General features: G+C 43.8%; 2 protein-coding genes across 3 annotated transcripts; both read right to left on the reverse strand.

Moving 5' to 3' along the window:
* Window positions 1–807: 807 nt before the first annotated feature.
* B3GALT4 (beta-1,3-galactosyltransferase 4) lies at window positions 808–1,764 on the reverse strand. Its single transcript, XM_023502916.2, is given in 9 exon segments — window positions 808–1,023; window positions 1,025–1,074; window positions 1,077–1,429; window positions 1,431–1,469; window positions 1,471–1,531; window positions 1,534–1,615; window positions 1,617–1,689; window positions 1,691–1,714; window positions 1,716–1,764. Coding segments are annotated over 9 exon segments (909 nt in total). The 5' UTR covers window positions 1,751–1,764; the 3' UTR covers window positions 808–831.
* Window positions 1,765–3,367: 1,603 nt separating this feature from the next.
* Window positions 3,368–9,257, reverse strand: LOC100934526 (40S ribosomal protein S18). 2 transcript variants are annotated; one of them, XM_003768950.4, is made up of 6 exons: window positions 9,150–9,257; window positions 8,505–8,603; window positions 4,065–4,151; window positions 3,873–3,974; window positions 3,694–3,785; window positions 3,368–3,487 (listed from the first exon to the last, which is right to left on the reverse strand). In XM_003768950.4, the coding sequence occupies exons 1-6, from the start codon at window positions 9,150–9,152 to the stop codon at window positions 3,412–3,414; spliced, it is 459 nt and encodes a 152-aa protein (XP_003768998.1). In that variant the 5' UTR covers window positions 9,153–9,257; the 3' UTR covers window positions 3,368–3,411. The 2 variants fall into 2 exon arrangements, with proteins under 2 accessions (XP_003768998.1, XP_023358683.1); XM_023502915.1 differs by lacking the exon at window positions 9,150–9,257 and adding an exon at window positions 9,008–9,143.
* Between the last annotated feature and the right edge of the window lie 7,247 nt (window positions 9,258–16,504).

The following is a 16,504-nucleotide window of genomic DNA, read 5'->3' on the forward strand; positions in this document are numbered from 1 at the left end:
AGGAACTGACCCAAGTATGTGCCTGCCCTATCCATGGGAGGAAACCAGAGCTGGAAGTAAATAGCTAATTCTTGAAAACTAGACACTTAATTACAGTCATGGCTCTGGGGCTGAAAGGTATCTCTGTTGACATGTAATCCAACCCTTTCTATTTTAAAGATATTGATACCAAGGCTCAGGGAGGTGAAATAATTTGGTTCAGCCACTAGCTGGCACAGAGAATGTGTGCTGGAGCCAAGTTAGTTAGAGGCTTGCCCCAGACACTAGCTGTCATGATCTTACAAATGGGGATAACCAGTCGCAGCTACCTCACGGGGTTGTTGTGAGGACTGAATGAGATTAAAATGTTATATAAATAAATGCAAGCCATTATTCTTTATCCAAGGTCAAGAAGGCAGTAAACTCAAACTCAAAAAAGTACATAGAAAAGTAAGGCACATATAGCATGTGATTAATAATCTATATATTTCCTCCCAATTTCTATCCTGTTTCTTGGATCTGTTCTCTGGGCCAAATAGTTCAAGTTGATCCCTACCTATTTTTTCCTAAACAACCTAATTTTTTTCCCCTCAGTTGATTTTCTAATGGCAAAGGGAGGTCTTAGCTTCATCTTTCTCTTAGACCGTTGCAGGCCTGCTTTCAATCCAACTGATGTGATTTGCAGGATGAAGCACAATTGAACCAGATTTCAGATGTGTGAAGACCGAGTTAGCACCCTGGATACTTTAGAAGCAGCTGAACTCAGGATAAGCAAAAGCCCTTGGTCTTTATTCTTTGTCAAAGTCAGAGGAATAGACACAGGAATCCGGCCAGGAGTCGCACTGGCTTGTCTTACTCTACCCTCTCATCCCTCCTCCCATTCTCTCTATACACCAATAGATCAAGCCAGCACAGAATGGTAGGACAGGCGCGAATCACATCACCAGCTACCCTCAGAATCAGCTGCAGGATTGGGACTGACAACACAGAGCCAGTGCCTGAACCATAAGTGAGTAAGGGACCCCAATCAAAAGGTCACTATACCCCTTGACACCTGATGCCTGCCCCTCTTCACAGGGGAAGGGTAAACTCTCAGTGGACTTGGCCAAGGTACAGAGGGAGCACTTCAGGATGCACCCCATTGGTATGCTGTGATTCCTTTTCTCCAGTTTTGGCCTTTTCTTGAACGATTTCATCTCTGTTAGGATGTCTCTGTTGCAGATCCTTTCTTTTGTCAAGTTCAGCCACAAGCCCAGAGACATTGATGTAAACATCATCCTCAGTCTTGAGGACCTAATGAACACTGGGGCAATACCTGGCTGCCCATGCCAGTCCACTTAAGGTTTTTAGGGTAAGGTTTCAATATGAGTCAATGAAAGCAGCCTGCATGATATCCCCTTCAACTTGTGCTTCTCATTTTAGTACCTCCTTAATGTTTTCCCAACAGCTAATCAGGTTCCCCAAGAATAAAGAGTGTCCAGACCAAGTGACTGGGTCTCTTGAAGAGTTTGAATAGCATCTCTCTGCTCTTGATGCTCATGTGCAGTGCTAAGATCAGAAGAAAAGGTTGGGAATCAGAACTTTTGCAAGCCCCTACATTTGGAATCAGAAGGTGGGGCAAGGAGAGTGGGGGGCCCAGATGCAGCTGGAGTTGGCATTGGGGGAGTGGAGGATAGTTCCTTCCTTAACCCAGAGGGACCAAATATGGAGACATAAGAATGCCAAGGCTGCCAGGAGGATGCAGAAGGCAGGAGGACATGATGGGAAACATGAGAAAAATGGTCTGGAGGAGGGGGGAGAGGGAAGAGACTAGAAAGAGTTGGAATACAGGCAGAAATCCTTCAAAGACAGTCATCTAATTTTCACCCACCCTTCTGGATGGCCTCATCCCCAACTACCTCTCTGAGTCCCAGTATCCTCCTCCCTAAGTCCTGCTGCTGGAGAGAATAGGGACAGAAGAGAGGAATGGATATGGGGCAATGGATCTGCGGGTGCTGTTTGCAGAAGATGGAGGAGTGACAGAAGAGAGTTTGGGAAAGCCTAGGGAGGAAGGGTAGAACGGGAGCGAGGGACAAAGGGTACTAAAAGTGGGTTATCTTGAGTGCAGCATGCCCTAAATGTTGGCTCCATGGTTGTGCTGGTTATCAGTGGTGTGCACCTGCCTTGTTTCTGATCACCTCCCTATCCCCTCCTAACTTCCCTCCCTCTCCTTACACACCCCATGATGGCCTAGTAACTACAGTTACCCTCTGCCTTGGGACTGCTGGTCCAGCCAGCCCTCTCTCCCTTCTTTCCTTCCACCCTCATCTGGGTTTGAATGGTCTTTTCCCATTACCTCCCATTGAGCTTTTCTTTGGCTCTCCCTCTCCCTTTCTGTGTCATTCTGGGACTAAGGAGGGGTTTTTGTCACGGGGGGACGCTTATTCTACCTTGCCCCCTCCCCATCCTCACGGTGCAGGGGAACAAGAGGCATTCTCCCCAGGGGCCGGCAGTTCAGGGACAAGGTTGTCTCAGCAGCTGCGTGTGCAGTGCTCCTTCCCCCGCATCTTTCTCCAGCGCTGGCTCCATCGCCCTTACTTCCCTGAACCTCTCCAGCATTGGGGGTCGCTTCCACTATTTCTCCACCACGTGGTTGGAATCGGGGTGTGCAGGGTGATGTCATAGTCCCACCCAGGAAAGTCTAATCTGGTTTACTTTTCCTAACAGCCAGATTCCACCAGCCCTAAGGCGCTTTCTGAAATTGTTGGCAGTCAAAGGCGCCTGGGGCAGTATAGGAAGTTGCTACCAAGAGCTAGTAGTGCCCCAAAATGCCAGAGGCTCTCGAAGTCAGGCAAAGGATGTGACCTCCATACTATCGATCAGCATCTCCCAGTTTTCTGCCCCAGTTGAAAACCTCGGGGAGGAATTCCTCATCCAATTAACTAGGCAATTTAAATTCCTTAAATTTGACTAAATTTCTGAAGAGTGCAATTAGCTGACACTAGGAGGCTTATTTAGACAGAGATGTCTTGTGAAACTTTTTTTTTTTGGCTGAGGCAACTGGAGTTAAGACACTTGCCCAGGGTCACACAGCTAAGAAGTGTTGTGTCTGAGGCCAAATTTGAACTCAGGTCCTCCTGACTTCAGGGCCTGTGCTCTACCCACTGTGCCACCTAGTTGCCCCTAGACTTCTTAAAAAGGGTGAAAGATACGTGGGGAGAGGGTGAAACTCCTATGGCCAGAGCCTTCTGGCACCATGTTTCAGATAACTAAAACAACTTTTGATTTTGAGTCTTCTTTTCAGCTGTCATGGAGAAAAAGTTAATAAAAGCATCTTACATTAAGCAGGGACTTATTAACTGAGATTAAAAACTCTTGCATTTAAGGAAGGACAGAAACCATATACATGGACAATTTTGATATAAACTATTTATTAATGGATAAGGCCAGTGTTTATTTCTTCTTGGACACACCCACAGTACGACCCCTGCGTCCTGTAGTCTTGGTGTGCTGGCCTCGGACACGGAGCCTACAGGGAATAAAAGGGACAAAAATCAGAATGAGTTGGCAGCCAAGAAATCCGATGAGCTAATCTAGGCATTTTAATAACTTACTGCCCTGGAAACTCAACTTTGCCTTGACCCAAAGGACCATATCACCAACTGTTTGTCCAAGTAAAATCCAAAGGATGTTCTAGGTCCTTAGAACTTTCCTCAACATTCCCATCTAACTCACCCCCAGAAGTGTCGAAGCCCACGATGTGCCCGTATCTTCTTCAGCCGCTCCAGATCTTCTCGCAGCTTATTGTCTAAACCGTTGGCTAGAACCTGTATAGGTAAACAGAACATTTCTCTACCGGCTCCTCCCAAGACTGCCCCAGTTTATGACCTCCCTGCCCTGCCTCCTCTGCCTACCTGGCTATATTTTCCATCCTTTACATCCTTCTGTCTGTTAAGAAACCAGTCTGGAATCTTGTATTGGCGAGGATTCTGCATGATGGTGATCACGCGCTCCACCTGTGATGGAAGCAGTAATGCATGTAGTACAAACTTAAAGCTCCCTTCTAAAATGGATGCTCCCTTCACCCACTTCCAGTAATTTCTTACCTCATCTTCAGTGAGCTCACCAGCCCTCTTGGTGAGGTCAATGTCTGCTTTCCTCAGCACTACATGAGCATATCTTCGACCCACACCCTGGAGGAAAAAAACAGTATAAGGAGAGACAAGACCATCAAAATCACACAGTAATGAGAAGCATTTGTATAGAGTAACAGTTATTTGGATCTGGGAATTTGACTTCCACAAGGATTTTACATCTAGGCAATACCAATTGCTTACTGCCACAATTCTTTGTCTTTGGGGAGTTCTATAGTTCTTGGAGAGAAAAGGTTTGGGTCCTTGCTTTTAAGGACCCCAATCTAGCAATCCTACTAAACCACAAATTTGTGTTTTTCCCCCAAAGCTTTCTTGACAGGTCTTCCCCTTCTATTAACAACCTTCCATAAAGTTTGGTGCTTAGAAATGTACTCTTGATTTCTGTGTCTGACTAGGGGCAGAGCACATCTCCCCAACCCTGGGATACTATACCTTAAAGTAAGCTAAGATCACATTAGCTTTTTGGGATATCTACCTTTTGGGATCTGTACTTTGAGAATGCAATCTTTCTGTTACTCCTCCCTGATATCTCCACCTTTCCCCAAATAGCTTTTACCCCTGTGCAAAGGAGAACCTTGGACCATAGTGGGACAAGGACTCATTAAAAACAGGTATATCCAAATACAGAAACAATCAAAACCACCTATTATCTCCTCACTGTGAGGAGTTACTTCATAACACAATTTACATGCATTCTTACTATAAAATATGGAGCGTTTACTCTTAAAAGTTGCCTCACCATTTCCCAAAGTTTCTTCTACCTCTAATGTTACTTTAGTGGTCTAATTATCCCCAGTACTAATGTTCTGGCCTAACACTGCAAACACATATTCCACCTTTTCCAAGCATTTATTAGCTGTGTTATCCAGGACAAGTGAGAAATGGTACCTTGTACCTTTTATGGCAGTTAGGTATTGTAGTTTACAGGGAGAATGACAGCCCTGGAGACAGAAGACCTGAATTCAAATCTAACTTCAAACACTACTGTTCTCGGTTGCCTCATCTGTATCTGGGGGCAACCATCATACAGAGCTGTTATAAAGACTAAATAAGAGAATATAAAGTATTTTGCATCACTTCAAATATAGAGAAAAGGGTAAAGAACAAAGTAAAGAAAAGGCAAGTGCTTACCGTTAGCACAAATTCTGAAGCATATAGGATACAAATAAAGGCAAAAATATAGTCTCTGTCTTCAAACAAAGTGCTCACATTCTAAAGGGGAAGCAGCAGGCCAAGTAATTGTACAAGTTATATGCAGAGGGTTAGAAAGGTCCTAGCAATGTATGGGAGAGGATTGGGGGAAAGAGTAAGACAGACTGGGAGGGTCTGTGAAAAGCTTTGAATGCCAAAGTGGGTAGCATTATCAAACCTGTATTTTTAGAAAAATCATTCCTGAGTGGCCTGTAATAGATAAACATCAGAATAAACAGATATGTATAGAACTAAAACACATCTACAAGATACTGTGAACAATGAAATGACAGAACTTGGTATGTATAGGGTGAGTTTGAGAATTTGAGAATGAGACGTAGGTGGCAAGCTTGAGTAACTAGAGGGATAGTGGTACTATCAACAGTAACAGGGCAATTTGGGAGAATTGAAGCAAACAATGAGTTTAAAAAAAAAAAAAAAAAAAAAAAGAGGACTTTCCCTGCTTACACAGTAGGCATCTAGGCCAGATTTGTACTCAGGATTTCAAGCCTAGGACAATTTATCCACTGGCCTATTCCCTCTTCACTTTTACAGCCTTTCCAATATTTAAAAGCTATGACCTTCACTTTCTTTCTGTCATCTTCTCCAGGCAAAATGCATTAATTTTCTTCTACAGAAAATTCAAATCATATTTTTAAATCCTCTTCACTTATGATTCTTTTTCTCCAAAAATTGGCTTCAACTGTAGATTGTGCCTCCCCCAAAATAAGACTTGTATAAAATATAAATATTGCCTATAATTGCTATTAATGATATGCAACTTTTTCCAACTCATTTTAATGATGTGAATTTGGCAAAAGTACCACACACTAGCACATTAACCACCAGCCCAGCCTGCCCCTCTCCCCCTGCCTGTGTAGCCTGAATGACCCAAATGAAAACATGATTTGGACATCTTAATAATGTGGTTTTCTAAATATGTGGCCCCACAGGAATCCTAATGTAAGGTGACTCCTTCCTATTTGAGTTGATACTACTGCTACTGATGGGTAGCTAGGAGGCTTACTGGGACAGATGGCTGAACTTGGGAGTCAGGAACACTCAAGTTCAAATCCAGTCTCCCACATCTATTAGCTGTGGGTTTCCAGGCAAGCCACTTTATTTCCCTCACTATTTATTTGCAAGAAAACTAGCTCAGGAAGGGAAAGGAGACCATAGCATGTCTTTACTGAAGAAGTGTACATCTACAAAATGGAACTACCATAGTACAATAATTGAAAGGAAAGCACTAACAACCAGGGGGATCAGGAAAAATTTCATGAAGACAGTACCTGATGTTAGCCTTTAAAGATACTAAGGTTCTCCAGGAAATCATTATATACCTCAACAGCGATACTGTATGAGGATGTATTCTGATGGAAGGGGATTTCTTCAACAAAGACAAGATCTAACTTGGTTTTAATTGATCAAGGATGGACAGAAGCAGCTACACCCAAAAAAAGAACACTAGGAAATGAATGTGAACTGCTTGCATTTTTGTTCTTCTTCCCAGGTTATTTATACCTTCTAAATTCTCCCTGAGCAACAAGAAAACTGTTCGGTTCTGCACACATATATTGTATCCAAGATCTACTGTAATCTATTTAACATGTATAGGACTGTTTGCCATCTTTGGGGAGAGGGTGGAGGGAGGGAGGGGAAAAATCGGAACAGAAGTGAGTGCAAGGGATAATGTAAAAAATTACCCTGGCATGGATTCTGTCAATAAAAAGTTAACTAATTAAAAAAAAAAAAAAAAAAAAGAAACTAAGGTTCTGAAGAGGAAGTGAGAGTATAATTGAAGGCTGAAGAAAATGTAGTAAAGTATTACTGCAATTTAGGTTACATGAATTTAAATGTGAAATTAAAAAAATTTAAATGTGTGAAATCCACATCTTGAAAGGCTGAGACTCTTACATAATGCTCTTCACCAGGAAAATTTTCCCATCCCTCTCAATTCTATTTCGAAGATAGTGTAAACACAAGTTATCTTCCTCTTTAGATGAGAGTGAACTCCTTGAGGGCAGAGACAGACAGTCTTTTACCTTGCAGTTTTATCCTTAGTACAGTGCCTGGCCCATAATAAGAACTTAATGTTTACTAACTAACGAACACCTTCCCTTTAACTCCCTCCCACTCCAATTCCCTCGACTGTCAGTTTCAACCTCAAAAGGACCTCCCCTACTGCCTTAACTTGGAAGGTTATACACAAAGCAAGCTTTCCTATAATGCTTTTACAGAATAGAGGCTTTCCTATGATGCTTTTACAGAATAAAAATAGAGAAATTTGGATCTGGGGAAGAACAGGATTTCTGTCTCAAGAGTGTTAAAAATGAGAAGTTTGTCTCACTGGTACCCCTCCACCTTAAAACTTTTTTTTTTTTTTTTTTTACTAAAACAAGCTTTTACACAAAAAATACTGTACTAAGAATATCAGGAGGATCGCTGTAATCTTGAAGGCAAAGTCTAGCAAAATAAGACATTACAAATAAGGTATAAAACACACAAATTAGAAATGCCTCAAGGAAAAAAAAATACAAGCTAGATGCTTAAAATAATTGATTATTTTAAGCATCTAGCTTGTATTTTTTTTCTTGCTTAGAAAAGTGCACTAATGGATAAATAACCTAAAAGTAATTTTTTACTTTTTTTTTTTACTACTTTTACTAAAAGTAAAAAATTACTTTTAGGTTATTTATCCATTAGTGCACTTTTCTAAGCAATTATTTCCTACTTATTTATCTTCCCAACTACATTTCAAGATTTAGTAAAGACTGGGACATTTAAGAGTTGGAAAGGATTTCAAAAGATCACTCATCCATCTATCATAGATGAAGAAAGGCAGACTTAAGGGAATTTTCCTCACTGTCTGAAGACACCTGAAGCCAGGACTACAAAATTCTGTCCAGACTATATCATTCTGCCTGTGCAAGTGTGTGTTAGCTTAAGTATATAGAATACACCGATTCGCATAGATTTAAAGAGGGCAGGTAGGTGAGCAGCCGTTGGGAGGTGGGGGTGAATCTGTTTCCGTGGATGGGCACCACTTAGCGTACAAAAACTACGTTAGTGTTTACCATGTTTCATTTCATTAGGTTACACTCATCTTTTAGAGAAGTCCCAACTTTAGTCTTCTCTTCTTCTGTGTCTCAGTGAAAAACTCATTTTGCCCTCCCCCTCGTCTCTGTGGCTGCTCCTTACCTTGATGGCTGTGATGGCAAAAGCTATTTTCCGCCGTCCGTCAATGTTCGTGTTGAGCACTCTCAGAATGTGCTGGAACTTCTCGGGGATCACTAGAGACTAGAGGACCGAGACAAGAAGAAAGAACAACCTAAGTCAGTGACAGGTGTAACTAACCAATACTAATTTGCCAATACTAATATTAATGTAATTAACCAATACTAAAGCGGAAGGGGAAACTCCACGTTACAGTAACAGTTACGAAGCCCGAGGCTACCCTCTGCCTCGCAGGAGGACCAGGAGCTCCGTCAGGCCCGCACTTGACCCTGAAGTTTTAAGAAGCCGGAAAGCGGAGTGTCAGCACGAGACCCAGATCAGGTAGGGGAGCCTCCTTCCTTAGTGCAGAGCCACCCCAGACTGGAGGGCGGGGACCAGGATGATCCCTGCCTCCCTCAGCGTCACTCTCCCTTCCCTCCCCTCAAAAGTCCCAGGAGCTGGCTCCGCGCCCAAGAGCTTCTGCCTGCCCTGACGCCGCGGGCGCGCTCAGCCATCTCGCGGGCACACCGTAGCCCTGTGGGCTGGGCTGCCCTCCAAGGGCACCCAGTTCGGTGCGCGAAGCCCTGAGCCCGATGTCGCCGGATTCCCAGACCCGGTCGGGAGCCTTACCATGGCTGTGAAAGGGGTGGGAGAACCTCCTCTGGAAGAGGAAGCGGAAGTGACGTATCCCCGTTTGTAGAGCAGTCCCGAGGGCGGGGAGGAGGGGAAGGAGGAAAGGCTTAATTAAAGCAAAAGTGCGCTTCCCGCTCTTGCTCCTCGGCCCGGCGCTCCCGCCCGCAGCGCGCTGTCTGGCTTTCGGCATCTCCGTAGTGGGCTTTCAGGCTCCATCGGTTTGGGAATGAAGGTTCACTGAAATCTAGGTCCAGAGCAGGGAGTGTGCTGGTCCCGGCTTGGGGTCCTCGAACTTTCTAAACAGGGGGCCATTCGCTGGCCCTCAGACTGCTGGAGGGCCGGACTATAGCAAAAACAAAAACTTTGTTCTGTGGGGCTTTAAATAAAGAAACTCCATAGCCCGGGGTGAGGGGGATAAATGTCCTCGGCTGCGGCATCTGGCCCGCGGCCGTAGTTTGAGGACCCCGAGTGGTCGGGGGATTGGCGGAAGGTCTTCACACGTGCCTTTGAGGCATAGCGTCATCCTAGCGACTGTCTTGTAAATCTTGACTTTGTTCCCGCCCCCTCCTGCACCTGGGCAATGGACGGATTTGTTTTGACACACACCTGGCGGAAGTAGCCCAGGGGGCGGGGCAGAGACGGTAGGAGTGACAGTTCCCGCGGCCCGCGCCTCAGACGCGGTTCAGGCGGAGAAGGCGCTGGTGAGGGGCCCGCATCCGCCCTGCTGCCCCGCCAAGCTCGGGCGGGAGGGGGCGGGGCTTGTGGCCTGCGCGAAGCTCGGGCCGTCACTCACCTCGCTGGGCTCTGGAGGCCGGAACCGGGGCCGGCGCGGCCAAGATCGCTTCCCCCGGGAGCTGTGGGGGGCGTGTGCTGTCATAGACCGCATCCCAACTGCACCAGGTGTGGGCTGTGCCTAGGGGACTGCCTCGCCCGGGCGCATCCCTTAGATCTCGCTGGCTCATTGCTCTCTCCAGGGGAGCCGCCCTGGGATCCCGGAGCCCCTGCAGCTGCGAGAGCGGGGTACACATCTGATGAATGCGTCCTAGATGAAGTGGGCGGTGAGGGAGGAGGGGGGAGGGTGCCCGGAAGCGGGAGGGAACTGTTTCCTTTACTATACATTGTGGTCCCTTTAGGATGATCACTCTGAGATTGTGTCTCCTTTGATCAGGATCTCCCAAGGTTCCAAGGAGTTGAGATAGAGTCCAAACCTTTCAGGATGAGAGAATCAACTCCCACAGAAATTCTAAATTCTCATTCAATTGAAGAATCCTGGTCTGAGCAGTCCCAGTCCCACCTGGTCTGATCAGCTCGGGCTGGCCCAAATCCCCCCAAGAGACCCAATGTAACAGCTTCCCTCAACTAAGGTCTTTGCAGATGGGCCTAGGTAGCTTGAGATCTCTGTCACTCTCAGCTGCCAGGATCCTTCTGCCCACTGAGAAAGCGTTCTCAGTGCCAACACTCCATTTCTCACAAGAAACTGATTTCTATCCAACAATAAACTTTCATTTTACAACTAATTCAGGAATGAGTGAATTCTCTCACTCCTAAAACCTGTGGCCAATTTAAAGGGGATTCTTAACAACTCTCTTATTGCCACTAACCTCTTTGATAAGGTCTAGATTTAGGGAACCAGAGTGAGATTAGGGTTTCTGGTGGTCGGGAGTTAAATGATAAGGTTTAGTGGCAGGTTCGGGGTTCAGGGAACCAAATGGAGAGGTTTGGCTCCCCTGCACCCCCTTGGGATTCAGCTCAAGGGCAGGGAGTTTGGGGAACTCCCTTCTAGTGGCGAAGAGATTCTCTCTGTAAAGGAATTTACAAACCTGAAAACCTAGACAGATAAAAGAGGTTTATTGTGGGGATTGGAAGTAAGGTTAGAAATCCTGACAGAGAGGCATAAAATCTCATTAGGGAAATAGGGGAGGGTAAAGAGAGGTTGGCACTGGAAAGAATATTCCAGTGGGCAGAGGCTCCTTGGCATCCCAAGCATGGAACGGACATGTTTGGAACCTCTGAAAAGAGAGGGTTTTAGTTTGGTTCTTTTATAATGGGAGCTTTTTTTATTATTATTATTATAGTAACTTTTTATTGACAGAACCCATGCCAGGGTAATTTTTTTTTTTACAACATTGTCCCTTGCGCTCACTTCTGTTCCGATTTTTCCCTCCCACCCTCCACCCCCTCCCCTAGATGGCAAGCAGTCCTATACATGTTAAATAAATTACAGTATATCCTAGATACAATATATGTGTGCAGATCCAAACAGTTTTCTTGTTGCACAGGGAGAATTGGATTCAGAAGGTAAAAATAACCTGGGAAGGAAAACAAAAATGCAAACAGTTTACATTCATTTCCCAGTGTTCTTTCTTTGGGTGTAGCTGCTTCTGTCCATCATTGATCAATTGAAACTGAATTAGGTCTCTTTTTCAAAGAAATCCACTTCCATCAGATTACATCTTCATACAGTATATAATGGGACCTTTAACTGAAGGGAACTCGTGGGTAGAGTCCCAAGTTGGCTCATACCTGGGTTTCAGTTTGAGCTGTAATTTGAATTGAGTGTAGTGAGTTTAGGATTGAGCCGACCCCACCTACCTATCTAGGGACAAACAAACTGTTTGTCCGTTGGGGCGGGGTCCCTCACTGAGGCAGAGTTGAAAGAGATTTTCTCCTTTGAGAATATTTAGAGTTTCCGGGGTCCCTTCATCATCTTGACCACCAGGAATTGAGACCACTCAGATTGCATCAGGGGGAGGAAGGGAGAAGGAGAAGGGGGAGGGTGTGGTCGGGGTACAACTCTGGATTTTAAGTTTCAAAAATAAGGAAGGGTTGGAAAATGGGAAAAATTGAAAGTTGTTGGGTGGGCCAAATGTTTGGATTTCTTTGGGGAGGGTTCTGGGAGGTAAAGAACTGTGTGCTTTAATTCTCGATTTCACATTCAGACAAATCTAGAAGATTATTTAGTAAAAGGAGGCTTTTAAAACCGTGAGGCTTCCTATAATATTCTCTGTCCTTTGTCTTCCATTCTTCCATTTTACATCCAGTAATCTTTCCCTACTGAGACAATTTGATATTTTCCCTTCATCTTAATTTCTACTTCTTTCTGCCTATGCCTGCAGAGCCTCAGACTCTTGGATTGTCTTCTAGTCCTCTCAGGATGTGTATCTGTCATTATTCAAAAGCACCTCGAACATGCCACTAGACCTTATCATTTAACTCCCTGACCACCAGAAACCCATTAACTTCAGGGGTGAAGTGGAAGGGATAGCCAAGATTGTCTCCTCTTCTCCCAGGTCTGACATATGAGAAGGTGGGTGCATAACAAGTAAGAGTTCTTCAGAGATTTGGGGGCCTCTGTCCTTTCTGCGAATCCTCTTAACTTCCCATGACTCACATATCCAGGAAAGTGAGAACTTTGAATCATTGCACAGCCAGATTACAGCCTGTGATGCAGTCCTTGAGTTTAGTGATCCATTTTCTTATGTAATCAAGATTCTATGAGGTCTAAATTGATATAAATACTGCTACCATTTTCATGGTCCATGACAAAATCAATAAACTAGCATTTATTCAGTGCCTATAATGTGCTAAACAATTTTATATGATACAGAGACAAACATGAATCAGTCCCTGCCTTCAAAGAACTTATACTTAATGAGAGGAGAGGGACCCCTACAACATTTATACATTATTTTGGGGAGGTGTTGCACTAATAAGTGGAGGGTTCAGAAAAGACTTTATGTAGAAAGTAGTACTTGAACTGAGTTTTGAAGGAAACCAGAGATTTCTGGAAGGAAAGAGAGGAGGGAGAATATTCCAGATATGGAAGAGGGGAGAGCACAAAATGGGAGATGGGATGTCTTGTGCTAGGAATAACTGGAATGTAGAATTTATGGAGGAGAGTAATTTTTAATTAATTTTAATACTATTAAGTAATAAAGGAAGAGTAATATTAAGATTGGAAAGATAGGGAAACAGGTGGCAAAAACTGAGGAGTTTATATTTGTTCTTGAAGGTGATAGGAGGGAGCCATTGGAGTTTTATTAAATAGGGAGTGACATACCAAATGGTTTACCACTTATCTTTCTCCTGTATCCTCAGGACTATTGGGTTTTTCCATCTGACTTGCAGCTGGAATCTTATAGCACACACTCTCTCTCTCTCTCTCTCTCTCTCTCTCTCTCTCTCTCTCTCTATATATATATATATATATATATATATATAGTTATACTTATATTTATACTTATATAGTTTCTCCCTATTAGAATACAAAAAGCAGGGATTGTTTTGCTTTTCTCTTTTTTTTAATCTCCTTACTTTATACTCACAAGTGCTTGATAAATTTACTATACTTTAGGAAAATTACTTTGGTAGCTATACAGAAGATGGTTTAAAGTGGAAAAAGAGTTGAGTCAAGTCGAGACAGGGAGACTAAATAAGATGCAAGAGGAGATATGAGATTTTGATGGAGGAAGCAAGTGGAGTGAATATGAGATGTTATGGAGATAGAAAATTGTAATGTTCGGGCTAGCTTTCTGGAGGACCTCCAGATCATCCCAAGTCCTTGGTCTTAGTGGAGGAGTGAAAGGCAAGACAGCCATCATGAGGCTGGTCAAAAATGGAATGTCTTATTTCCAGTCCTCAGCCTTATATACAATTACATCATTACAGTATACTGAATATGTACCCTCTGCCCTAGTCACGTGATATCATTTGATAATATAAATCACTTGAATCACAGATTAGAGCCAGTTTTATATGTTTTTAAAAGATTAGTGCTTCACTTTCTTATCAAGCGTTTTTGAGTCAGGTAAACTGGGGTTGGGGGGAGAAGAGAAAGGAGGTAGACAAAGATTATTCAGTAAAACTGAGAAATTTTTTCATTGATGAGCATTTCCTTCGGTCAAATCACCTGAATCAGGCAGGGGTTAGAAAAAAAGGAATTATCTTGGGTCAGACATTTCTTGAGTGGTATTGCCAGAGATCCCATGGGAATCAGGAGTATTACTAAAGTCATATAACTCCATCCTGCCCTCACAGCTCAGTGGATCGAGAAGAGTCTTGATAAAAAAAATAATTGTTCTTGGGCAGGGAAGGGGGAGTTTCTCCTTGTCACACAATAACTTAACATCTCCTCAGTCCATAGCAATCTTAGAGGCACCAATACTGATCTTCAGTTCCTGGAACAGCTCCAAGAGTTCGATGCCAAGGCAGCTGCTGTCAGAAAGAAGGAAGCTCATGGGACAGCAGCTTGTGCAGATATCAGGGGTATCCTGGATTGGCATAGGGTCAAGGTGGGGAAGAGAATGATGGTGTCCCTAGTGGCCCTTGAGACATCCAGAATATCCCTCCCAAGACTTCCCCACACCCCAAATAAGTAATGCTCTCTTCCCTCCTCTCTCCAGGAAATTCTCTTGGAAATAATCAGAAACTCTGAGAAGTTTCCATTATCAATCTCATTATTATTTTCTCCCTGATCCCCTTTAGCTGTGAGGAGGGATGTGGGTCTTTTCCTTATATGTGTGATCCTTTCCCATCAGGCTATGGCCAAGATCTGAGAGTTTTTTCTGAAGATTTATTCAAACCAATGATTATCAGATTCCACAGATTGTCTTGCTCAGATACAGGTCACAATTGTGGAACAGGGCATGAGGAGGGGCATTAGGGTTTGGGAGAGCCAGGATAGAAGATGGGGGCGGGGAATGTTTTTTGAGCCTTCCTGTGGAATTATTCCCATGGAAATTGCAGATTTTTCTGTCTTGTTTTTGCTGGGAAATTAATGAGCAGCAGCAAGAGAGGTCAGGGACCAGTATATGGAAATGCTGGGCAAGGTTTATCTATCCTATTCACATTCCTACCTGGGGAGGCTTATGAAGGTTCAGGTAAAACTGTAGGGAGTTAAGGGGGGCAAATTGAGGTAAGGGAAATGAAGGAGGACCCTGCTGAGATGCATTTCAGTTGAGCCATGGGAGATGGCTATAGACATAATGCTTTGTTTGTTTGAGGAAAGGGGGGAAGGAAAAATAAGCATGGAGATAGTCAGCTTTTGTTCTCCATATTTCTCCCCAGTATGAGAAGGTGGCTGAGAAAGATGATCTAATGAGTGTGGAAGATACATCGAAGAAAGATGTCCTGAGAGCCAAGGAATCATGGCAGAGGTTTGCTGGGAGAAACACTAGTTTCTAAGGGGAGGGTGGCTAGCACTGAGGTCTTGGTTGAACGAGTGACTTGGGCTCTTGATATTTGAATTATGAAAGCTTTACAAGGGAACCTGGTCACTTGGGAGTTCCTTTGTAAAAAAAATTCTGTGTCTTGACAACTGTGTGCCCAAGTTCCTTTGTTTCTTACCCCTTCCCAATCACAATTTTTCTCAAAAGCCATCCCTCTGAAGTAGAAACACAGTCTTCACCTTGGGGATCCAGGCTTCTGTCATCTTTCCTATGGAGCTTGAGGCTCCCATCTTGGTATCCCATACAGCTCAACATGGGGAGCAAAGGGTAGGAGGTGTACCGGGGATTTGGATTATAGTGGGATGTGAAGAGGCAGAGAATGGGATGAGCAGGGGTAGTGGGAATACAGTGTAACCTGGGGCAAAAAGGACGAAGAAGGCATCTCTCTTAGATAAGGAATAATTGGGTATGGAAGATGTCAGTGTTATAGACATCTTTTACATCTACTATTTATATTTCCCTAGTACTCATTTAAGTATTTTTCTATGACCAGCATTGAATTGGAGAAAGATGGTGATGCTTAGGAATGGTGGGGGGTTTTCCCAATCTTGATTCTTCTTTGCTGTTTTCTCAAGGCTAAGTCTGAGTGAAGTAGAAAAAACTTGCTAGCCTATAAGGAGAATGATGCTGGATTTACCAGTTCTCCTCTCCTACTTCTTCTGTCTCAATGCCTTTCTTGTTTCAAGTATCCCTTTGAAGTGTTCTTCTGGGGCCAGCACTATGATCTTTGCCATGCTGTGATAGGGCATATTCTCAACATGATTCTGGTGAGATTTCCCAAAACTTAGGGCTAAAACTTTGATACCCCTTATTACAGAGTAGAATTCCAGTCTCATAGAACACATTCTCAATGTGACCTGTGGGAATTCTGAAATAAGAGTTCCCCAAACCTTGGCTTCTTAAATCCTGCCTTGCCCCAATTCTGAAATGTGCCACATGGAGGGCATAATCATGATCTCAATAGGTCTTTTCCACCTTTTCCCCCTTTGTCACCTAACAAAGGAATTCTCACACAAAACAGGATGGATTGGTAGGAGAGTGGGAGATTTGAGTGAGAAATTATTCCTTTCTTTGATATTCTTTACTATTGCTCTTCCCCTAAAAGAAACAGCCAAATGAAAGCAA

The sequence above is a fragment of the Sarcophilus harrisii genome, chromosome 4, assembly GCF_902635505.1.
Source record: "Sarcophilus harrisii chromosome 4, mSarHar1.11, whole genome shotgun sequence".
Classification (NCBI taxonomy): domain Eukaryota; kingdom Metazoa; phylum Chordata; class Mammalia; order Dasyuromorphia; family Dasyuridae; genus Sarcophilus; species Sarcophilus harrisii.

Coding starts and splice junctions, on each gene's coding strand:
- LOC100934526 (XM_023502915.1), bottom strand. CDS start 9,034: ATGGCTGAGCGCGCCCGCGGCGTCAGG. Junction 3,786..3,872: donor AGGATGGAAAATATAGCCAG/GTAGGCAGAGGA, acceptor TTACCTATACAG/GTTCTAGCCAACGGTTTAGA. Junction 3,488..3,693: donor GGGCTTCGACACTTCTGGGG/GTGAGTTAGATG, acceptor TATTCCCTGTAG/GCTCCGTGTCCGAGGCCAGC.